The following is a 20,025-nucleotide window of genomic DNA, read 5'->3' as shown; positions in this document are numbered from 1 at the left end:
CCTGGGTTACCCTCCACAGCATAGCTCGCAGCCTCATCGAATTGCGCAAGCCCCCTCACCACGTCAAGGCCGCATTAGAGAGGATGTCTGAATAAATAAAAATAAATAGTTCCTAACCTGTTCTCAGACCATTTGGGGGTTTAAAAGTATTTGTTGCCATATGTGGGAAGGATGCTCATGTTCCTGTGGGTCATTCCTAATTTTGTTAAGTATCAAGTCCGCATTTCATCTGCAGCATTTCTTCTTTGGGGTTTTATGAACTTTAATCTAACTAGAACAAGAAAGATCTCGCATGCCATTTGCATATAATTACACAGCGGAGTCATCTGTGAAAACAGCTTCTGAGCAGTACAGTAGTCAACTGCTACTGTCAACAGCAGTCAGTTTTGATGCCTGGAAATAGTGCAGGAAATGAGGCAATTCAAAGCCCTACATTGGCCAATGATTTTTTTTGTGCAAAGGAAACTGTTCCTTAAGTTTTGGATTGTTTACTGCTTTGAAATTTGAGATAGACCTTTTAATGTCAAGTGAACACACTCCACTGAGAATTGTTTCCTTACATATGCTCTAGTTACAAGATGATACTGGTACATTCTCTTCGTTCCATAGCAACTGCAAAAGCAGTAATCAGATTATGTGATAATGTAACACAACAGAAGAAATGTAATTTCATGATGTGTAAACTCTTCACCCCCGCAAATAGGAAGATTCTTGCTGTGACTGTTGTGCATTTTATAAGCTGTTAAAGATCAGATTAAGAACAGAAAGTGGCAGGAGGCCAGTTGTTCTACAGCCAAATGGAACTGTGAGGTAGAACTTGTTGGCTTTAAGGGTTCTGACTCTGTAGATTTTCAAAATAGCCACCCTTCTTCTTTCTTTAGAGGCTTAGGTGTCCTAATGGGAAGTGTAGATATCTATCCCATATATGGGCTACTTGCCTTTGTGAAAATACAGTGTGTCGTACAGATAAGGGCTCGCTGGAATAGGTGGAGCTCCCTTATGGCACTGCTGATGAGATTGGGCCATCTGCCTCTGGTTGCATGGGGCCTGCCCCAACTCCCGTGTGCCAGATCTTAATGGAGTATAAAATTTTACATAGCACTCACCAGTTCTTTTCCCCCTTCCAAATACATTTGGGGACTGGACCAAGTGCCTGGTCACAATTACTGGAAGCGGAGAAATCAGTAAATTATACAAACACAAGTGGAGCCCTGCAAGAAACTTGCGGGATGGTTATCCCATTCCTCACATCTTTGTTTCCTCCCCTCTCCCCCTACCTCTCTCACACTATTTCTCCCTTTTGCCTCTCCTTTCTTAACCTCTCTCCCCCCCTCCATGTATGTCACTTCCTCTCTCTTTCTGACCCATTGTTTTTCTGTCTCCCCACCTCATCACTCTTTCTTTCTGCCCCCCCACTCTATCACTCTCTCTTTCTGCCCCCATCACTCTCCCAGCCTCCTGTCTGCTTCCTCCCCCCCCCCCACAGCAGCAGTGGCAGCACTCTGGGAATCACAACGGATCTCCCAGCTACAGCGACCAATTCACCTTAGGGCTGCCAGCTCCAGGTTGGGAAATTCCTGGAGATTTGGGGGTGGAGCCTTGGGACAGTTAGTATTGGGGAGGCAAGCAGCCTCAGCAGGGTATAAGTCCACAGACTCAACCCTCCAAAGCAGCCATTTTATCCAGGAAAACTGATCTCTGTCACCTGGACAACAGTTGTAATTCTGGGTGATCTCCAGCCCTTGACTGAAGGCTGGCAATGGTAGTTCTTGTGGAGAAAATGGCTGGTTTGGAGGGTGGAGTCTGTGGCATCATACTGGTTTGTAGTTCCTTCCCTCCTCAAATCCCATGCTCCGCAGGATCCACCCCTCAAAGGTCCAGGAATTTTCTAGCTTGGAGTTGGCAACACAATTTCCTTCCCACCCAACAGCTAACCTACTTTATCTGCCTCTCTGTCTTCAGCTGTCCATCTCCACACTCCTCCCCCACAGCCTCTACCTAGGAAAATTACAGTCTTTCTCCATAGTGGGGACCAATGTTCCCTCTAAGATGAGGAGTCTTGTGAGCAAAAACTCTACTTTGTGAGCTACTGGCATTAAAGTTGTGAGCGAGCGATGTAGCTGCTGCATCAATTAGTTTGCTCTGGAGCCCTCCTTCCTGAGCCAAGGCAAAAATGTGTGAGCCGGAGGCTAAAAAACTGTGAGTTAGCTCACACTAACTCAGCTTAGAGGGAACACTGGTGGGGACCTAAGCAGCTTACATTATTCTCACCTTTTTTATCTGCACAACAACCCTGTGAGGTTGGATAGGCTAAAAGTATGTGACTGGTTCAAAATCAGCTTCCACTGCAAGATGGGGATCTGAACCTGGGTTTTGCAGACCCTACTCTGAAGCTCTAACTGCTGCACCTCACTGGCTTTCATGGGATGGCTGCTGATGAGCAGTAGTAAGTAGCCAGGCTTAGTTGAGTCCTGCAAATCAGGGGGGACCTGGCAACCTTAGACTACTGCCAGGCCTAGGGTTGCAAACCTCCAAGTGGGACCTGGAGACCCCCCCAGAATTACAACTGGACTATAGACAGCAGAGGTCTGTCTCCCTGGAGAAAATGGCTGCTTTGGAGAGTGGACTCTGTGGCATTATACCCAGCTGAGGCCTCTCCCTTTCCCAAACCCAGCCCTCCTCACAGCCCACTTCAAAACCTCTAGGAATTCCAGAGCCTGGCACTGGCTCCCTCCCTGAAAGGCCAGAACTGGAAAGGGGCCCTCCCTCCTCCTCCCTCCTTTTACTGATAGAAACAGTTAGAAGCCCCCCCCCCGAACGTTCTAATCTTTCACCGTTGATGTCTGGAGTTAGATCCCTGAAGAGGCCATTTCTAAAGGTATTGGGGAGAATTCAACCCTCCCCAAAGGGATTTTTTTACTTTTTGGATTTTTCTGTAGACTATATAGGAAAAGCTGTTGGGGGAGAATGAGCCATCTGTTGGCAGAAATAAGTATCTGCACGGGCGGGGGGGGACTTGGCTATTAGATATATAGATAGTGTTTCAATTTAATGCAATTTTAATCCATTTTATACGTAAGCGTGCTCAGTTACAAGAAGGAACTCTAGATGCATTTTAATTCAATATCTCAAGCCTTATAGTGAAACAGACCATGGGTCTGTCAGGATCAATGTTTTCCACTGTGACTGGTACCGTCTCTTCAGCATCTCAGCGTCTCAGGTAGAAGAAGAAGAGCTTTTCACTACCCAAAGGAGAGTGGCTTCCAATCTCTTTCCACTCCCCACAACAGGCACCTGGTGGGGTAGGTGGGTCTGAGAGAGTTGTGGCTGGCCCAGGGTCACCCAGCAGGCTTCATGTGGAGAAGTGGGGAATCAAACCAGATTCTCCAGATTAGAGTCTACTGCTCATAACCACCACACCATGCTGGCTCTTAGGTCTTTCAGGTCATTTGTTACCTGATCCTTTTAACAGAGATGCCAGAGGTTGAAGTTGGGACCTGGTATATGCAAAGCTGCTGCTCTCCCTCTGAGCCATGGCTTCGATTTGTATGCTTGGCATTTCTGTCAGTACGCATCTGAAATAATGACTGTCAATAGTAACTGAGAGGCTGGGAAGGGGTGAGCATCTAAATTGCAGCTTGACTGTATGGCCAAACCTTTTCTGTATCTTCCTTACATTGATTTCTGAGGTACTATTTCTGTAGTGTCTGTACTTGTATTTGATTTAATCTGCAAAATAGAAGCATGATAATCTTTGTCCTTCATAATCAAATTCAGAAGAAAAAAGTATGGTAATGTGTGGACAGTTCTGAAAAACCTTTATTCTCCCCATTTAGATCAGTAGGAAGTCCCAGGAACTAGGAAGGCTGGATTCAAAGCTTCTTGTTGCAAGTGAAGAACCTCCCACTAATCCTCTGTATGTCTCCAGGCCTGTGACAGACCTTTGGAGGCTCTAAAGGAGAAAAAAAGGGGGGAAAGAAATGCCTCTGGTTGAATTTGTTGCCTGAGACAACAGCCAGTGGAGGCTGTTGCTCTTTACCTCACTTAATTAATGTCTTTTCAGAGGGGAGGGTCCAGGGATTCTGTGGCTTAGCCAGCCATCTCACAGACATGTCCTTCATGCTGAAAAGAACATTAGGACTCCTTACTTCCCACCCATTGAAACCAACACAAGTTCTAAGAGGCTAGTACCCCTAACTTGCATGGCAGAGAGGACTGCTGCAAGAGGTGATTTTGAAGAGAAAAGTTTTCTGGGCTCAAGTTGTCATTTTTTTCACCCTGTCTTTCCATACCACTGCTCCTCTGATAGGTGCGGCATTTGTTCCTCATGCTCTTGTGCCCACAGTTAGCATGAGATAGAAGAAAACTAGCACATACAACTTGTTTAATTGCTTTGGCCTCAGTACGGGAGCATCAGCAGGATGTTGAAAGAATTTGACTTGCAAAATATGCTGACCCAGGAAGTCTAGTTGGCTTTTTAAAAAATGGGATTCAACAGATTCATGGAGAACAGTGCAGTCAATGGCTATTAAAAATGGTGGCAAACTGTAACCTCTGGGTTAGTAAATACCAGTGCTCAAGGGGGCAACAACGTGGGTGGGACTGGCACCTGTACTCTGGGGCAGTGTTCCCTCTAAACTGAGTTAGTGTGAGCTAGCTCACAGTTTCTTAGCCTCCAGCTCACACAGTTTTGTCTTCGCTCAGGAAGGAGGACTCCAGAGCAAACTAATTTATGCAGAAGCCAAATCACTTCCTCACAACTTTAATGCTAATAGCTCACAAAGTAGATTTTTTGCTCACAACACTCCACAGCTTAGAGGGAGCATTGCTCTGGGGTCATCTTGTCGGGCACCATGTGAAACCGAATGCTGGGCTAGATGAGCAATTGGTCTGATCTGACTTTTACGTTCTTATGGTTTCTTTACTGTTAGAGCCTCATCATGATGTAGGTAGAGATCTGGGTTTAGGCCTTCTATGAACTCACCAAGGCTCATGCTCAAGCTCATTCCTGTGATTATTTCCACCTGCATGTGAGTTCATGTGATCTGGTCCCTAAGTAATCAAGGGTCTTATCTGATTCTGGTTTTGGCCCGTATATAGATTTGGAGGACCAGATTTCTGCCTTTATTCTACTCTCTAACTATAAAATGTGGGCTAGTGTGGTCAGATTATTAGTTGGCCATTTACTACTTCACTGTATGCTTACTTTCCGCTCGCTGGGCTCCGTCCCATCCCATCCCGCTCCGGTCAGATTAACTTTTCCCCCTCCCTCCAATCTCTTTCCTTCCGAGACGGCCACTGTGGAAAAAACAAAACAAAACAAAAAAACCCCAAAACCAACTCCAGAAATCCTCCCTCGTTTTTGCGACGAGAAAACCAGTCTGGGAGAAAGAAAGAGATCGTCGTCTTCTCCTTCTCCAGTCAGCCACACAGGGAATGTTATGCCTACTCAGGTCGCCATTATAGTGACGTCAGGACCTGGTGGTGAGGCTTTCCATATATAGGGGGTAATGGGCTAGCCCGATCTGTCAAATCTTGGAAGTTATTCAGGGTCAGCCCTGGTCAGTATCTGGAAAGAATACCAGGGTCATGACATGGAGACAGGCAATGGCAAATAGCCTCTGTTTGGCTCTTGCCTTCAAAACCCCATGGGGTTGCCATAAATCAGCTCTGACTTGATGGCAAAAGAAAAAACCCTCAGGCACCGGTACTGCTGAGGATTTTTGAACCTTAAATAGTGGCTGGGGGAGGAGAAACTGAAAAGCTTCAATGTATGATGGAAAGTCTACATACAATTGTTTGGATTCCAAGCAAGGTCTACAGATATATACAGGAGAGGGGTTTTTTTAATGGTTGTGATAGGATTGTGTGTGTGTGTGAACCTGCTGTCCTGAAAAGCAACATGACTGTGCTGTGCATACCCAATGCCTTCTATAAATATGTGTCCTCTAGATTGTGGCAAGCATATTTAAAAGAGATATATTTTGCAAGATGTGACATATTTTTAATATTTGGGACAGAATATAATTACCATGAACATTCTGTCTAGAATAAGGGGTAAACAGCTTGACAGGCTATATGGTGAGGTGAAATGAAGTGGTAGAACTGGGGGTGGCCAGCAGCCTTACTCTTTCTCCCATTCTATTTTTCCATCTTTGTACCCTCCAACCTCCCTGCCCTACCCATGGAGCAGCTGATACTCTTTCTTGAACAGTTCCCCAGACATCACCAGGGAAGTCAGAACAGAAGGACCACTTGTTGGTCTGCTCCTGGGTGACAGTAAGGGATAGTGGCCATGGTACTGCTTGTTGAGCACCACTGGATCAAATTGCCGGGACATTTTGAAGTCACAGAGTGGCTAATGCTCATTTTTAAATTGTGATTTTAAAAAAAGGAATGGTGCCTGTTCATCCAATACTATGCGATTATTTGATTTTACATTAAATAACCATTCTGGTAAGGCTGGCAAAAAGGCTTCATAGTGGTTATTCAATTGATATATTACAATAATTGTTATTTTTACCTCTAATTTCTTACCTTTTCCCTGCCAGATCTTGTATATTAGCCATTTAGATCTTGTCTCTTTATGAAAACAAAGCACCAAGAGGTTAATATTTTTGACCTGATTTTTAATTGTATGTTATCAATACTAAGGGAGAAGCTGGACAGCCGGGTTCTGCTGGGCCAGAAGGAAGAAGGGGAGATCCTGTAAGTTAAAAAAAAGTAATTTTGATACCTTTTTATATTTTTATGATAATCTCTTGCATTTGTACTTATGTAAAGTGGTAGTATTGTGAAGGTTAAAAGTTTTTTTCAGGAAAAAAATTCACACAGAACTTGGACAGTCTACTTCTGCTCTAGAACATTCTTCATTTACTGGACTAATATTACTGTATTTTGCATTGAGGGGTGATGGCTTCTATAGGGTTGTTGACATAACTTTAGTACTGGTATGCTTTCAATAAACTATTAAATACTAATTGCTGTGATCGTGGCAGCGGTACAGTCGATCAAGCTGGGATTCTTTGGGCAACCTTTGTTCTATGTAGCTCTCCTGCAAGAACTGAAAATGTTGCTGTGTGGTGAGATAAAGTCATTCTCTGAATCCATCCATACACATTGTCATAACTAGAGTGTACCTGTGCATTCTCTGAGCCTGTACTTCAGTTTAGGAATTTGCCCAATATCGGTTACCACTGAATTACCAAGGTACAGGATACCTGGGACCTGTGTTTTGCTGAATTTGAAGTAGTATATCATTTTTGTGTCCTAAATCATGCAAAAAAACTGTTTTAAAAAGGTAAAAGAATTGCACTGACCACTTCTTTAAAAAGTAAAAATATATTTCAATTTTAGTTCTGGTTTTGTTTCTGGCATAGTGTTTAGATTTCATTACTTATATGAATGAACATCAGAGAAGTTACCATGTAGTTAGTTTGAAACTAGAGTAGACCGAGGAAAAAGAAATTGGGTCAGTGGAAACATATGAAAAACCTCTGCTAGTAGAAGATGCTTGAGGAACATGCCTGGACTGCTGTCTACATTTTTCATCATTACGCTGACTTCAGCCATATTTTCTGCCAGGAAAATCAGTGTTTGTATTCCCTATAAACAAAGTTTTGCATCTGACAGTGAATTTTGGAAATGGAAATCTTTTAATGTATTTTTTTAAGGGCTGTCTTTTATTATCCCATAGCTGGTTTGAGCCTGTTGAAAGACTGGCTATAGATCCTGAAAGGTAATACAGCAGGCTGTCAGGTGTATCTTAAGTACTGTAAATTGTTGTAGCTTACTAAAACATAGCCAGTGGACCTTGGTTTGTGTTGAAATATTACGTTAAAAGTAATTTGTTTAACAAACTTATTTTAATGCAAATACAGATGAACAGAAAACTAAAATAAGCTAGGCTGGAACAGTGGGCTGAGACAAATAAAATGAATTTCAATAGAGATAAGTGCAAAGTCCTACAGTTAGGTACAACAAATCAAAGGCACAGATATAGAATGGGAGGGACTTGGCTTGACAGCAGCACATGTGAAAGGGATCTAGGTGTTCTGGTTGATTACAAGCTAAACATGAGCCTGCAGTGTGATGTGGCTGTGAAGAAAGCTAATGCAATCTTAGGATGCATTAACAGAAGCATTGTGTCCAGATCAAGGGAGTGGTAGTTCTGCTCTATTTTGCTATGGTCAGGCCTCACCTGGAGTACTGTGTCCAGTTTTGGGCACCACATTTTAGGAAGGATGTTGACAAGCTCGAGCGTGTCCAGAAGAGGGCTCAAGTGTGTCCAGAAGAGGGCAACCAAGCTCAAGCGTGTCCAGAAGAGGGCAACCAGGATGGTGAGAGGGTTGGAATCCAAGTCTTATGAGGAAAGGCTGAAAGAGTTGGGTATGTTTAGCTTGGGAAAGAAAAGGCTTAGAGGGGACATGATGGCAGTCTTCAAATATTTGAAGGGCTGTCATGTAGAAGATGGAGCAGATCTATTCTCTCTTGCTCCAGATTGCAAGACTAGATCTAACGGGTGGAAATTACAAGGGAGTCGTTACCGGCTAAATATCAGGAGAAACTTCCTAAGTGTAAGAGTGGTTGAGCATTGGAACAGACTGCCTCGGGAGGTAGTGGATGCTCCTTCGCTGGACATTTTCAAGTGGAGGCTGGACAACCATCTTTCGGGTATGTTGTAGGTATGTAGGGCTATCTTTCAGCTATGCTCCTGCAGAGTGCAGGGGGTTGGACTAGATGACCTTCAAGGTCCCTTCCAACTCTAACATTCTATGATTCTATGGTTCTATGAGTATATATTCCAATTCACCTTGGAATTCATTCAAGAGCATGCTATAATCTTTTGAGGTCCTTTGGGAATTCTTCTTATATTTTTAGTATATTAGTGGTGTGACCTATAGGGGAAAGTTCTGGGCATAACTACTGAAAGTATAAGTATTTTAAAATGCTGTGACTTGTGTCCAAAGAATGTGAAACACCAGCCATTGCTACTAGTATAAGGGAGGGATTCTGTGATCTCCACCTAGTCCAGTAGTGGCGAACCTATGGCACGGGTGCCAGAGGTGGCACTCAGAGCCCTCTCTGTGGGCACGCGTGCCATTGCCCCAGCCAGGCCCAGATGATTATTAAAGTGTCGAATTCTCTGCCAAATAATTTTAAGTAAATGAAAGCATTTGGGATTGCTTTCCTTATTTTGTTTGGATCATCTTAAGTTAATGTATGAGTTGCTTTTTCTAAAGTAAAACCTCAGTATTCAGGTTAAATTGCCGTGTTGGCACTTTGCGATAAATGTGGGTTTTGGGTCGCAGTTTGGGCACTCGGTCTCTAAAAGGCTCGCCATCACTGACCTAGTCTATGTCTCTGTACTGTACTCACTGCCTGTGCCATTTAAGAAATGGATTTTAGGCAGGTTCAAAGATTTCTTTGGTAGAAAGGGGTGGGTTGAGCAGAAAAGTCCCTGTGGCATGAACAGAACTTTTCCTGAAAGTCTTCATGTAGTTGCTGCTAAAATGGTCAGTAATCAATCTCAGCTGTTTGTTTTTTTCAGTAGTGATTACTGTCCTAATTAATACATGATTGATTATAGTTTGTCAATTGAGCCCAGCTGCCTAATTCATTTTAAGCCAGAATAAACACAATACTTGTTCTGATTCCATAGAGACTGTATCATGTTGGTCCTTTTTTTTTTTTTTCCAACACAATGCAGTAAATGAACTTCATGTTAAGATGAGTGGCTGGCTGCTTCCAAACGTCTGTCTTTTTCCTGATGCTCTGTATTGCGGTATCAATTCAGTAGCAATGGCTTACATATTTATCTAATATTGTCATATTTTTATTGTTGTAAATTAATCGACATAATTCTCTCTCAGTTATACAGTCTGTATCTGTGATGGTATTTCCTCCTGAGTGAAAGACAGGGTTGGAGATCAGCCCTGTGTTTGGGTTGGAAGCAGGGTTGAGCAGTTTCAGATCTGCATATTTTTTTCTTGAACTTTTCTTGTCATCCCCTTCCATGTGTCTCCTTATCCCTCTCTCCTTCAGGGAACTAAGAGGGCTCAAGGAGAAAGTTGGTAGAATGCCCCTAAGGCCATCTAAAGTGAATTCTGTCATGTAAACCAGTCAGCCCAGACCTCTTTAACCAACTTACACAGCATATTCAGGATGGGGGTGTGCATCAGTAGTGTCTGCAACATCCTTGTCTGACAGGATTTACACTGCAGCATGCATTGACATGAGATGTCCTTTCCTGTCAAGCCAAGTGAGTATGCAACTGCATTTGCAAGCTCTGCAGGGAATTTGAAAACAAAGTCACATCAATAGGAATTCAGAACCAGAGGCCAGTGCTGCCACAAGTGACTCTGATCCTGGGATACAAACCAATTTCCCATTTCAAAACTCAAAGCTAAAGCCAGATTCTTCCATGGAGAGTGTCCTTGATGCATGAGATATTGACTGGTCTGACCAATGTAAAATAACATGAGAACGGAGCTCCCGGCCTCCCGGCGATGCCGCTGAACACGGGGGCTGTTTTGCCACCCCGGAGGAGACCGGGGCAGCAACAGTCACCACGACACAGCAAGTCGTGACATGGGCGGGGGGGCGGAGCTGGCCCTGTTAAACTGCCAGGCTCCGTTCCCGCCCAGACGGGTGGAACTCGTGCTTGGTAGCTGTAGCAGCTCCGAGCACATCAGGGAGCTTTCCAAGGCCTTGCCTACCTTTCAGGCAACGGCAAGGCAGGGCTGATCTAATTAAAAAAAAAAAACAACCAAAAAGAAAACCAAGCGGCGGTGAGACAACAAAGTCCAGGAATGGGGGCCGGAGCAGCGAAGATTCAGTTTGAAATATGTCTGCGGCCATCGCATCACAGCCTGGGTGTTGGGGCCGCGTCTGCATCTTGTGGCTGCAGGGCGCCGCTTGCTGGCCTCCTTCCAGGGCCGTGTCTATGGCCTGATTTACGTGGCTGAGCCGCAGCCGGATCTCCAAGCTGCGTCAGAGCTGTGGCTCTCTGGGCGTTTAAAATATTTTTTTTAAAAGAATAGAATAAAGAAGGAGCCTTGCCTTGTTTGGGCCGTGGGTGGTGGGTGGCTGCAGTTGGTAAGGCTGCTGGGCCACCCCCCCCCCTTCCCCTTTTCTTTACTCCCCCCACCAAATATTATCTCCCCCCCCCCAGCTCTGTGCAGGGGCTTTTAGAGCAATGTTTTATCTGTTTTTAGGATGATTTAAATTTATGTGGGTGTTTTATTCTGTTGTAAGCCGCCCTGAGCTGGGCTTGGCTGGGAGGGCGGGGTATAAGTCTAAATAAATAAATAAATAAAATAAGTCCAGCCTGGCTTAAGGGGCAGGGTTGTTAGGAGCCTATTTTGCTACTAGACCCCGCCCCCCCGGCAGCCATCATCCCATTTGGATAGGCATTGCTAGCCTGGTGATTCAGACACCTTGCCCCAATGGCCTGGTATTCAAATAAATGCTTCTGGCAGTTAGGGTTGCCTCAGGCTGGCCTAGAGTAGGTCTAACAGCTGTTTGGGAGCAAGGGTAATTAAAAAAAAATTCAAACGGCCATCAGAAGCATCAGCCTTGCCGATCAGCTAGGGGGTGCTATTTGGCAACCGGGCCCTGCAGTGACTGCTAAGAACAAACAGGGGGCGTGTGGGCTTGAAGGCCTCCATCTGCATTGTTGGTGGCCATTTTTGGTGAGAGCATCTAGTGGCAGCCACTTTGGGTGGGCCTCTGTAGGGTGGTCATTTTGAGTGTGGTCTTATAGGTTGGCCATCTAAGAGTGTACCTTTCAGGCAGCCATTTTGAAACCCTTTGCTGGGCAGCCATTTTAAGTGACTGCCAGAGTGCATACCTTTGAGGCCTAAGTGTGAATGTAACTCAGCTCCTGAAGGGGTTGCTTTTAGGTGAGGCAATTAAGGTTGCATAGCAAACTAGGGGCCAAAAAGCACCAGCTCCCATGCAATTTCATTTTAATAATGGCTCCTAGGAAAGGCCAGGGTGCTCCTAAGGGCAAACAGCTGGCCCCAAAGAAGCCTACTCAGAAGCCTCCACAGCGGCCCACTCTTTCAGACTCCTTTGACGAGGATGAGCAGGACCCTGTCAATGCAGCCATCATTGAGAAGCTAGCCGCCCTTGAGAGTCGACGGGGAGAGCATGCTCTTTCGCACGACATGTCTAAATCCTTTCCTAAACAATCCTTTCAGGCTCAGGTGTTGGTACGCTTAGCTTTTTTCGAGGATAGACAGGGCGAAATGGCATCAACATCGGGTCAACTGGTCCAGAGGCAGTGTGTGGATGACAAGCAGGAGAGCCAGGGCACAGAGGAGCTCCAGGTGGAGCTTTACAAAGGACCTCCAAGGAGGGAAGGTAAGGTAGAGAACACTGGGCAAGTGGTTTAAGACCTCTGGTCAATGAAGCTAATAAATGAAAGGAAAGGAAAGGAGAACACTGGGCAAGGAAGGTCATATTAGCCATGGGGCCGCAGTGCCCAAGGTGCCAAGCAGTACAAGGTAGTGTTGGGCACACAATGCCGTGTGGATGGTCACCCTATGCAGGTTGGGGAAGTATATCCAACCGCCTCCTGAAGGTGTTTGGCCTGGATGGGGCTACCCAAACTCAGGTGCTGGTTTTTCAAATCTTGGGGGTTCTGCATATGACTTGGTGTCAACAGGTGCCATTCCATTTGGGGACCTGGCTTTGCCACTGGGAGATCACCTCTCCACGGCCACCAGAAATAAAATTCTTAAGGGAGAATCTGTCAATGTCATCACATTAATATTTATTTATTTATTACTTTCAATTTATATCCCGCCTTGCCGGGCGAACTGGCTCAAGGCGACGTACAGACAGATTAAAATACAATAAAACAATGACACAAGAAGGTGCGATAAAATTCACATAAGCAACAATTACATAAAGTGCATACAGATAGCGGTTCCTATGAGGTCTTACAATAAGAGAAGGCAATAACCAGCGTTGCAACCTATAAAGTGGTCCAAAGGCAATATCCGGTGTTGTTTCATAAGGGCCATAGCATGTTCAGTTTTGATAACTAATTTAACAGTGGTGGCTCCTAATCGAAAGCCTGGTGGAAGAGCTCCGTTTTACAGGCCCTGCAGAATTGTAAAAGGTCCCACAGGGCTCTGATGTCTTCTAGGAGCTCATTCCACCAGAGTGGAGCTGCCACTGAGAAGGCCCTGGGTCTAGTGGTGGCCAATCTGACGTCTTTCGGACCAGGCGATTTTGTGACCCTGACCTCAGTGCTCTCTGGGGAACATACGGGGAAAGGCGGTCCCTCAGATAAGACAGGCCTCCCCGTCACAGTTGAGACAGTGAGCGAACTCGAGGTTCTATGCACATCTTCTGGTTCTATTCTGGATTATTCAGGTTGAGCGTGTGCCCAGCCTGATGAGTGGGGGCCGTTATATATTGGGAAAGTCCTAGCACCACCGTGGACGACACAAGGTCCATCGCCTGAGCAGAGGTCGCATCATCAGTGTGGACATTGAAGTCACCCAAGACTATCAGCCTAGGATGCTCCAACACCCAGCCTGACACAGCCTCAACCAGGGATGACAGGCAGCCAGTACACCAGCCAGATAGCCAAACTCTCCCCGGCTTCCCACACTAGGCCCGAGCACTTGATACCTGCAAACTTCAGTGGCTGAAGCGCCCTGAAAGAGTAAGCCTCCCAAATTAATAGAGCCACTCCCCCCCACCCCTCAGTCCGTGATTGGTGAAGGACCGAGAACCCAGGTGGAGCCAGCTGCGAGAGAGCTACTGTCTCCCCATCTTGCACCCAAGTGTCGGTCACGCACGCCAGGTCCGCTCCCTGCTTTAGCAAGAAATCCCAAAGGATTGAGGTCTTATTGTTTATGGACCTGGCATTACACAACACCAATGTCGGAGGGGAGGGGTCATTAATCGTAGTGCTTCTGCCTGCTACTTTCGGGATGGGATGCAGGCTGGAAGGGGGCCGAGCTCTTCTACTTCTCAGCCTCCTTCCCTTGACTTCCTGCCTGGTCCCACCGCTATACAGGGAACTGGGGAAGAAAGATAAGGAGGACCTAGATGAGCGGGAGAAGGAACGCCTGATGAGGCGCAGGGTGGACAGAACCTGGGCAAACTGGTTCCCAGGATTTTTAATCTATGCAGCAGTGAGAGTAAGGCATCAGACATGGTGGGCTTTGGCGATGCTCCAATATATGGACAACATTTATAAGGGCTTTACCGATTTTCTGAGCCCTGCATGGCTTCAGTACAATGAAGAGTTCAGAATGAGGGCAGCCATGAATCTGGCCTTCAGGTGGGACCAGATTCACCCACACTTATGGCTGCAAATCATGTCCCCCAGCTGTCAATTAGGGTCAGGCAGGTACCCATGCCCAGACAGGGCAGGCAGTTCAATGCCCGCTTTGCTGGGAGTCTACCTTCAGGGGTAGGTGCTCCTAGGTAGCAACCAGTTTGGCTGGGCTGCCGGTTGTAAGCCAAATCGCTGGCTCAAGACTGGAGCTAGGTGACCTACCTGTGAAAAGGGCAAGGTCAGGGGAGTGACACCTGCCTTGCCTGTTCCGTGCTCACTTAGTTGGTCCCTTGCCACAATGTTATGTTAAATAGTTAATAAAGTGGCCCTTGTTTACTTCCAAACTCTTGTCTGTCTCGTTATTCTGATTGGGGGGGGGGGCAATGGAGCTACCAGCCTCCTGTTGATGCCACTGGACGCCGGGGGCTGTTTTGCTGTCCTGTAGGAAACCAGGCAGTCACCACGATGCAGCGCGTCGTGACATGGGCGGAGGGTGGAGCCGGCCCTGTTAAACTGCTGGGCTCCACTCCCGCCCAGAAAGTTGGAACTCGTGCTCTCCTACCCTCCCGCCCTGTTCTTAGTGTAGGCTGTTGCTGGCCGCCTATTGGGGCCAAGTAGGATTTTTTTGCCTCTACCCAGGATTGGCTGAAAGGGTGGAGGTGTTTTTGCCTACCTTGCACTGACAGCAGTGGATTGAATAGCTGGTTGTGGTGGTCGACATCTAAATAGGTTGGTCACTTGGCAGGTTTGTGCGGGCAAGAAATTGGAACCGGTGAGCACCTTACGGCATTTTCCCATTAGGGAACGGGGTCATCAGGAACTGCTTTCAGATTTTAGGGTCCAGGGTGGGGAATGGTGATCACCTCTGGGAACCTCTTAGGGTAAGGCTCCTCTCTGCAAGTTGTAAGGCTTCAGGGGTAGGCGCTCCTAGGTGGCAACCAGTTTTGCTGGACTGCCAGTCACAAGCCAGACTGCTGGCTCAAGACCAGAGCTAGGTGACCTGCCCGTGAAAAAGGCAAGGAGGTTGGTCAGGGGAGTGACACCTGCCTTGCCTGTTCCGTGCTCGCTTAGTTGGTCCCTTGCCGCAATGTTATGTTAAATAGTTAATAAAGTGGCCCTTGTTTACTTCCAAACTGTTGTCTGTCTTGTTATTCTGACTGGGGGGAGCAAATAACTGTCCCCACTCACACAGGTGAAGCATCACATTCTTGTAGTGGTGGTAACAAGCAGTGAAAGTGTAGAGAAGTAGAGGTGCTTTTGAGAACCTTGTTGCTTGCCTGAAATGTCTGCTAACATGCCAAAGAGCAGACTCAGGCTTGCTGTTGAACAGAATAAGTCATATAGTGGCTTCATCCAGGTGGGTAACTGTGTTGGTCTGGAGCAGTAGAACAAAGTTTTGAGTCCAGTGGCAGCTTTAAGATCAACGTTTAATTCAAGGTATGAGTTTTTGTGTGTGCACACACACTTCCTTAGGTACAAGTGGCTTCATCATGTTAGAGAGACTGGTAATGAACCATGTATAGCAAAAAATGAAAGCAGTTCTGAAATATCTGTAAGTTTAGGTAATCTAAGATTGCCTGAACTTTTTTCCTTCTGAGGGGAGACTCCCTGTCTGTTAATTACATGAGCCAAATATTTAACCTGGTCTTGAAAAAATCAACACTTTCGCCTGTTTACTTATGGAAGGCAGTCTTTGGAGAACTGCTTCCAAATCTTTCAAATGTGTTGACACATCTTTGCTGATTATCAAGATATCAACCAAGTTACTAACACCAGGTCGCCACACTAAACTATTCCACTGAAACAGTCCTTTCTGGCTGTTGATAGTTAAACATTTGTGAGAGGATGTCTAGGCTGAGATGCTTTTGAAAGTCTTATATTGGAAAATTGACTTCCAAGCAGCTTAGAAAATTAAAATTGTGATGTTTTGGTATAGGATACCACTCCACAGCCAGTACCGAAATTACTATATGTTTTTGTAATTCTTACATCTAACTTAGGTACACACTTGGAGAGGTCTGCCTATTCTGTAAAAGCACTGGAAAATGTGTCGTATGTAACACATGACTTGCAGATTCTCTGCAATTACTATACACACAGTACCTGATTGGAACTGTAACTGAGGTGTGCAAGGAGAAGGGGCTTTGGCCTTGCCCTCTACACTGTTTTCTCAATATGCAGTGGTTCTGGGGGCACACTATGTGGCCTGCTGAGAAAGCCCATGTGTACAGTTGTGAGCTCCTCCAACCGGTCAAATAGCAAGTCCCCCCATTTCCAGTTGTGAAAATTATGGGGGTTGAAGACTCTTTAGTGTAGTGAGAGAGCCAGTTTGGTGTGGTGGTTAGGAGCGTGGACTATAATCTGGGAGATCCAGGTTTGATTTCCCACTCCTCCACATGCAGCTGCTGGTGTGACCTTAGGTCAGTCACAGGTTCCCTAAGAGCTGTTCTCTCAAGAGTAGTTCTTGAAAGAGCTCTCTTAACCCCACCTATCTCACAGGGTGTCTGTTGTGGGGAGGGGAGGGGAAGGGAAAGGAGATTGTAAGCCACTCTGAGTGAAGGGCAGGGTGTAAAGGCAATCTCCTCCTTCTCAGATATTACACGCACAGGAACTAAAGGGAACCTGCTAGTCACATGACAGAGGATGTAAGATGGGGACCCCCAACCCAACCTGTGTTGCTGACAATGTGTGAAGGGTTATTTCTTCCTTGGCACCACTTGTTATGATGAAGTTTTGAGAGAGTCTCTGTGTTCTCAAAGAATTTATCTGTGTTCCCCAAAGATCTGATCTGTTTAATTTTACAAATTATACAACAGGAGCAGTGTTCCCTCTAAGCTGAGTTAGTGTGAGCTAGCTCACAGTTTTTTAGCCTCCGGCTCACACATTGTTGTCTTCGCTCAGGAAGGAGGGCTCCAGAACAAACTAATTTATGCAGTAGCCAAATCGCTCGCTCTACAAGTTTAATGCCAGTAGCTCACAAAGCAGAATTTTTGCTCACAAGACTCCACAGCTTAGAGGGAACATTGAACAGGAGTCCAGAGGTCCCAGCTTCGACAACCCAATTAGTAAGCCCTCTACCAGGAGACAAATTCCTCATCTAAATATTAGCTTTTTATTAATGGTAAATTTCTTTTGCATACTTTACCACATTTTTATTGAGGCAGAGTCCAGAGTTTGGTGTAAAAACTCTTATGTTCCCAGTGACATTATTACAATTGTGCCAAGGTTTCCATATGCTAGTCTCAGCCTGCAAGCTACAACTCTTCCCCTGTGAGCTCTCAAACTTCTTAGCTCAGTTACTGTTTTTAATAAAAGTCCTCCTCTCCCTTGCTGGCATCTTGAATACGGCTATGGCAGCATCCTCAGTGTCCAGAAATCTAGTTCTCCTAGAGCACCTGAGTTGCGTAATGGGGCTTTCAGTTGCCATTGAAACAACATGTTCTAGAGACCTTTTTTGTTGTTGTTGCTTCTGCAGCAGCCAGGTAAGTGAGAGAGAACAGGAGAGGGGAATTCTCTCTGCCTCAGAATAAAAATCCAACCCAGAGAAGAACTATTAAGAGAGAATAATGCTTGGTTTCAAAGATGTGAATTATGAGTCTGTGTATGAGTTATGACTAGTTCCAGTCTGTCTTTTAATGAGCAAGAAAGTGTTCAGTCATGTGCTTCCTAGATACTTTAAGCACACCATGCTTTCTTCTTTATAATTGTACTTATTTAGGGCACTTTCGGCTCACCTTTCCTCCAAGAAACTCATGGTGGTATCCGTGGTTCTCCTATCCTCTATCGCATCCTTGCATGCCCTGTGAGCTATGTTATATTGAGAGAGAAAATGAACTGGCCAAGGTTAACCAGTGAGCTTTATTGACAGTGCATATTTGAACCCAGGTCTGACTCCAATCACTATACCACACTGCTTTCATAAAGCAGTGGGTGAGGTGCCACCATCTGATACTCTTGGAAAAGTGGCTCACATTATAATGTCTGGGATAGATGTCAAAGGAAGATCTTTAGGGCAGAAACCTGGTCATCTATTTTGCATGTTCTTCATATGTTTTCAAGTGCATTGTTTCTCGTGTCCAAACCCTGTTCTGTAAAGGGTGTTGATTCCCTGAGGTGCAGTCAGAAACAAACTCCAGGCTCACACAGCCCTTTAACTCTTCTCTTTTTTGCTAGCAAGGATTATTGTAGTGGATAATTCAGTAATCTTAGCTGCAATCATACATGAATTATGCACCACAGAGTTAGGAGCACTTAAGTCTGTTTATTGTGGCCAAGTCTTATATTGCATTATGAATGAATTTAGTAATGATTTGGCAGGGAAGATACTTTAGAACATACCAAGAGCTCTGAAACTGCCTGTATGTTCAGAATAATTGTAATGTTCAAGTTATGGTGTTGTGATGGACTACATTTAAAATGCTGTTTTCCTAATGCAGGAAAATTAGAGAAGGGAAGGTGAATAGTTAACTCTGCTCTAGAATGTTGAGCTTGAGTGACAGGCTGGTCCTTTTCTCTGATTGGCCAACCCCAGCTGAGGGAAGTGCTGAGGGGAGAGTGAATTTGTTTTGAGTTCAGTGGCAGTTACTCTTCAGTAAAGTAGAAGTTCAGCTGAAGGAGTGAGTATCTGAAGAGTCTGACTAAAAAGTCTGTCAGACAGGTTCACCTTTGGAATAAAGGGGGAGACTCCTGGTCATAGCTGTGTTAAACATAACCTGAGAAAGAATTCCATCAAAGAATTCATAGTCTAGTGTCAGCTAAAGCATGTTTTCACACATATGCCAGGAACTGGCATTTGAGATTTTGGCAGAGTGACTGGGTAGCCAGCTGATGCTCTCAATCAGGCCAAAAGGAATAGGACTATATTTTCAGGGAAGAAATATACGTCCTGTCCAGCTATACAGGGAATTGGCACTGAGGCAGTCCTTGGTCAGTTGTGAAAGGAAACAGTTATAGACTTCTCAGGGGCAAGAAGACACATTGTGATTTCAGAAAAGGGGAAAGAATTTGATACACTAAAAGAGTGACCTTACCAGAAAACCTGAATGGTTATTAGGAGACTATATGTAGAAACATTGTAACTGAAACCAAAGTACTTAGTCAACCATCTCTCACTGATAAGAACCAAGAATTTGTAAAAGTAAGCAGCTACAATACCATCTTGTCTGTCAACTGAAAAATATACTGTTTTATCAACAATGTTTACCTCAGCCTTTCCAATACCTAACTACTCCATACTATCCCTGCCTATTGAATAAAATCTTTTTTTTTAATTGACTCTCCTAAAAAGGAGAGAGTTTATTCATTTTTCATATAAGAAAAAGGAAGGTATATAGTGGGATAAAGAAAAGTTTGGGTGATCTTATTATTAGTATGTTAATCTTTTATTAGTAATACACAAATCTTCTTTTGGCTTCTTCTGCGAGTTGTCAATCGTCTTTCATCTTTATCTGTTGAAAATAAAAAACTGTTAATAGATTAGTAGTGTCCCTCTGGTTTTTGTTAGTCAAGTCTTTTTCATGCGCTTTCTGAACTTGTCTTCATGGTCTGGGCAGCCTCCCTTTCACGTCTCTCAGGTTGTATGATGGACCCTTCCCTGCTCCTTTATCCTCCGGGGTCTTAACTTCCCCCTCCGATACGCTGTCTCTGTCGCTGCCCATTTCCTCCCATGTGGCGAGTGCGGCTTCCTCCGTGCTGGCGTGCCTCTTCAAAAAATCTTGAGTTTT

General features: G+C 45.1%; 1 protein-coding gene across 1 annotated transcript in view; it reads left to right on the top strand.

The window, feature by feature from the left end:
• COL21A1 (collagen, type XXI, alpha 1) overlaps positions 1-20,025 on the top strand; it is a 209,669-nt gene that overhangs the window by 122,532 nt on the left and 67,112 nt on the right. Inside the window, exon 17 of the mRNA XM_015408301.1 lies at positions 6,655-6,708. Within this exon, the coding sequence (XP_015263787.1) occupies positions 6,655-6,708 (54 nt within the window). The remainder of the gene's footprint in view (positions 1-6,654; positions 6,709-20,025) is intronic.

The sequence above is a fragment of the Gekko japonicus genome, unplaced genomic scaffold (genome assembly GCF_001447785.1).
Source record: "Gekko japonicus isolate JY-2015 unplaced genomic scaffold, Gekko_japonicus_V1.1 scaffold383, whole genome shotgun sequence".
NCBI lineage: Eukaryota > Metazoa > Chordata > Lepidosauria > Squamata > Gekkonidae > Gekko > Gekko japonicus.
Note: the sequence above shows the minus strand (reverse complement) of the source record. Positions and strands in the feature narration are given on the sequence as shown.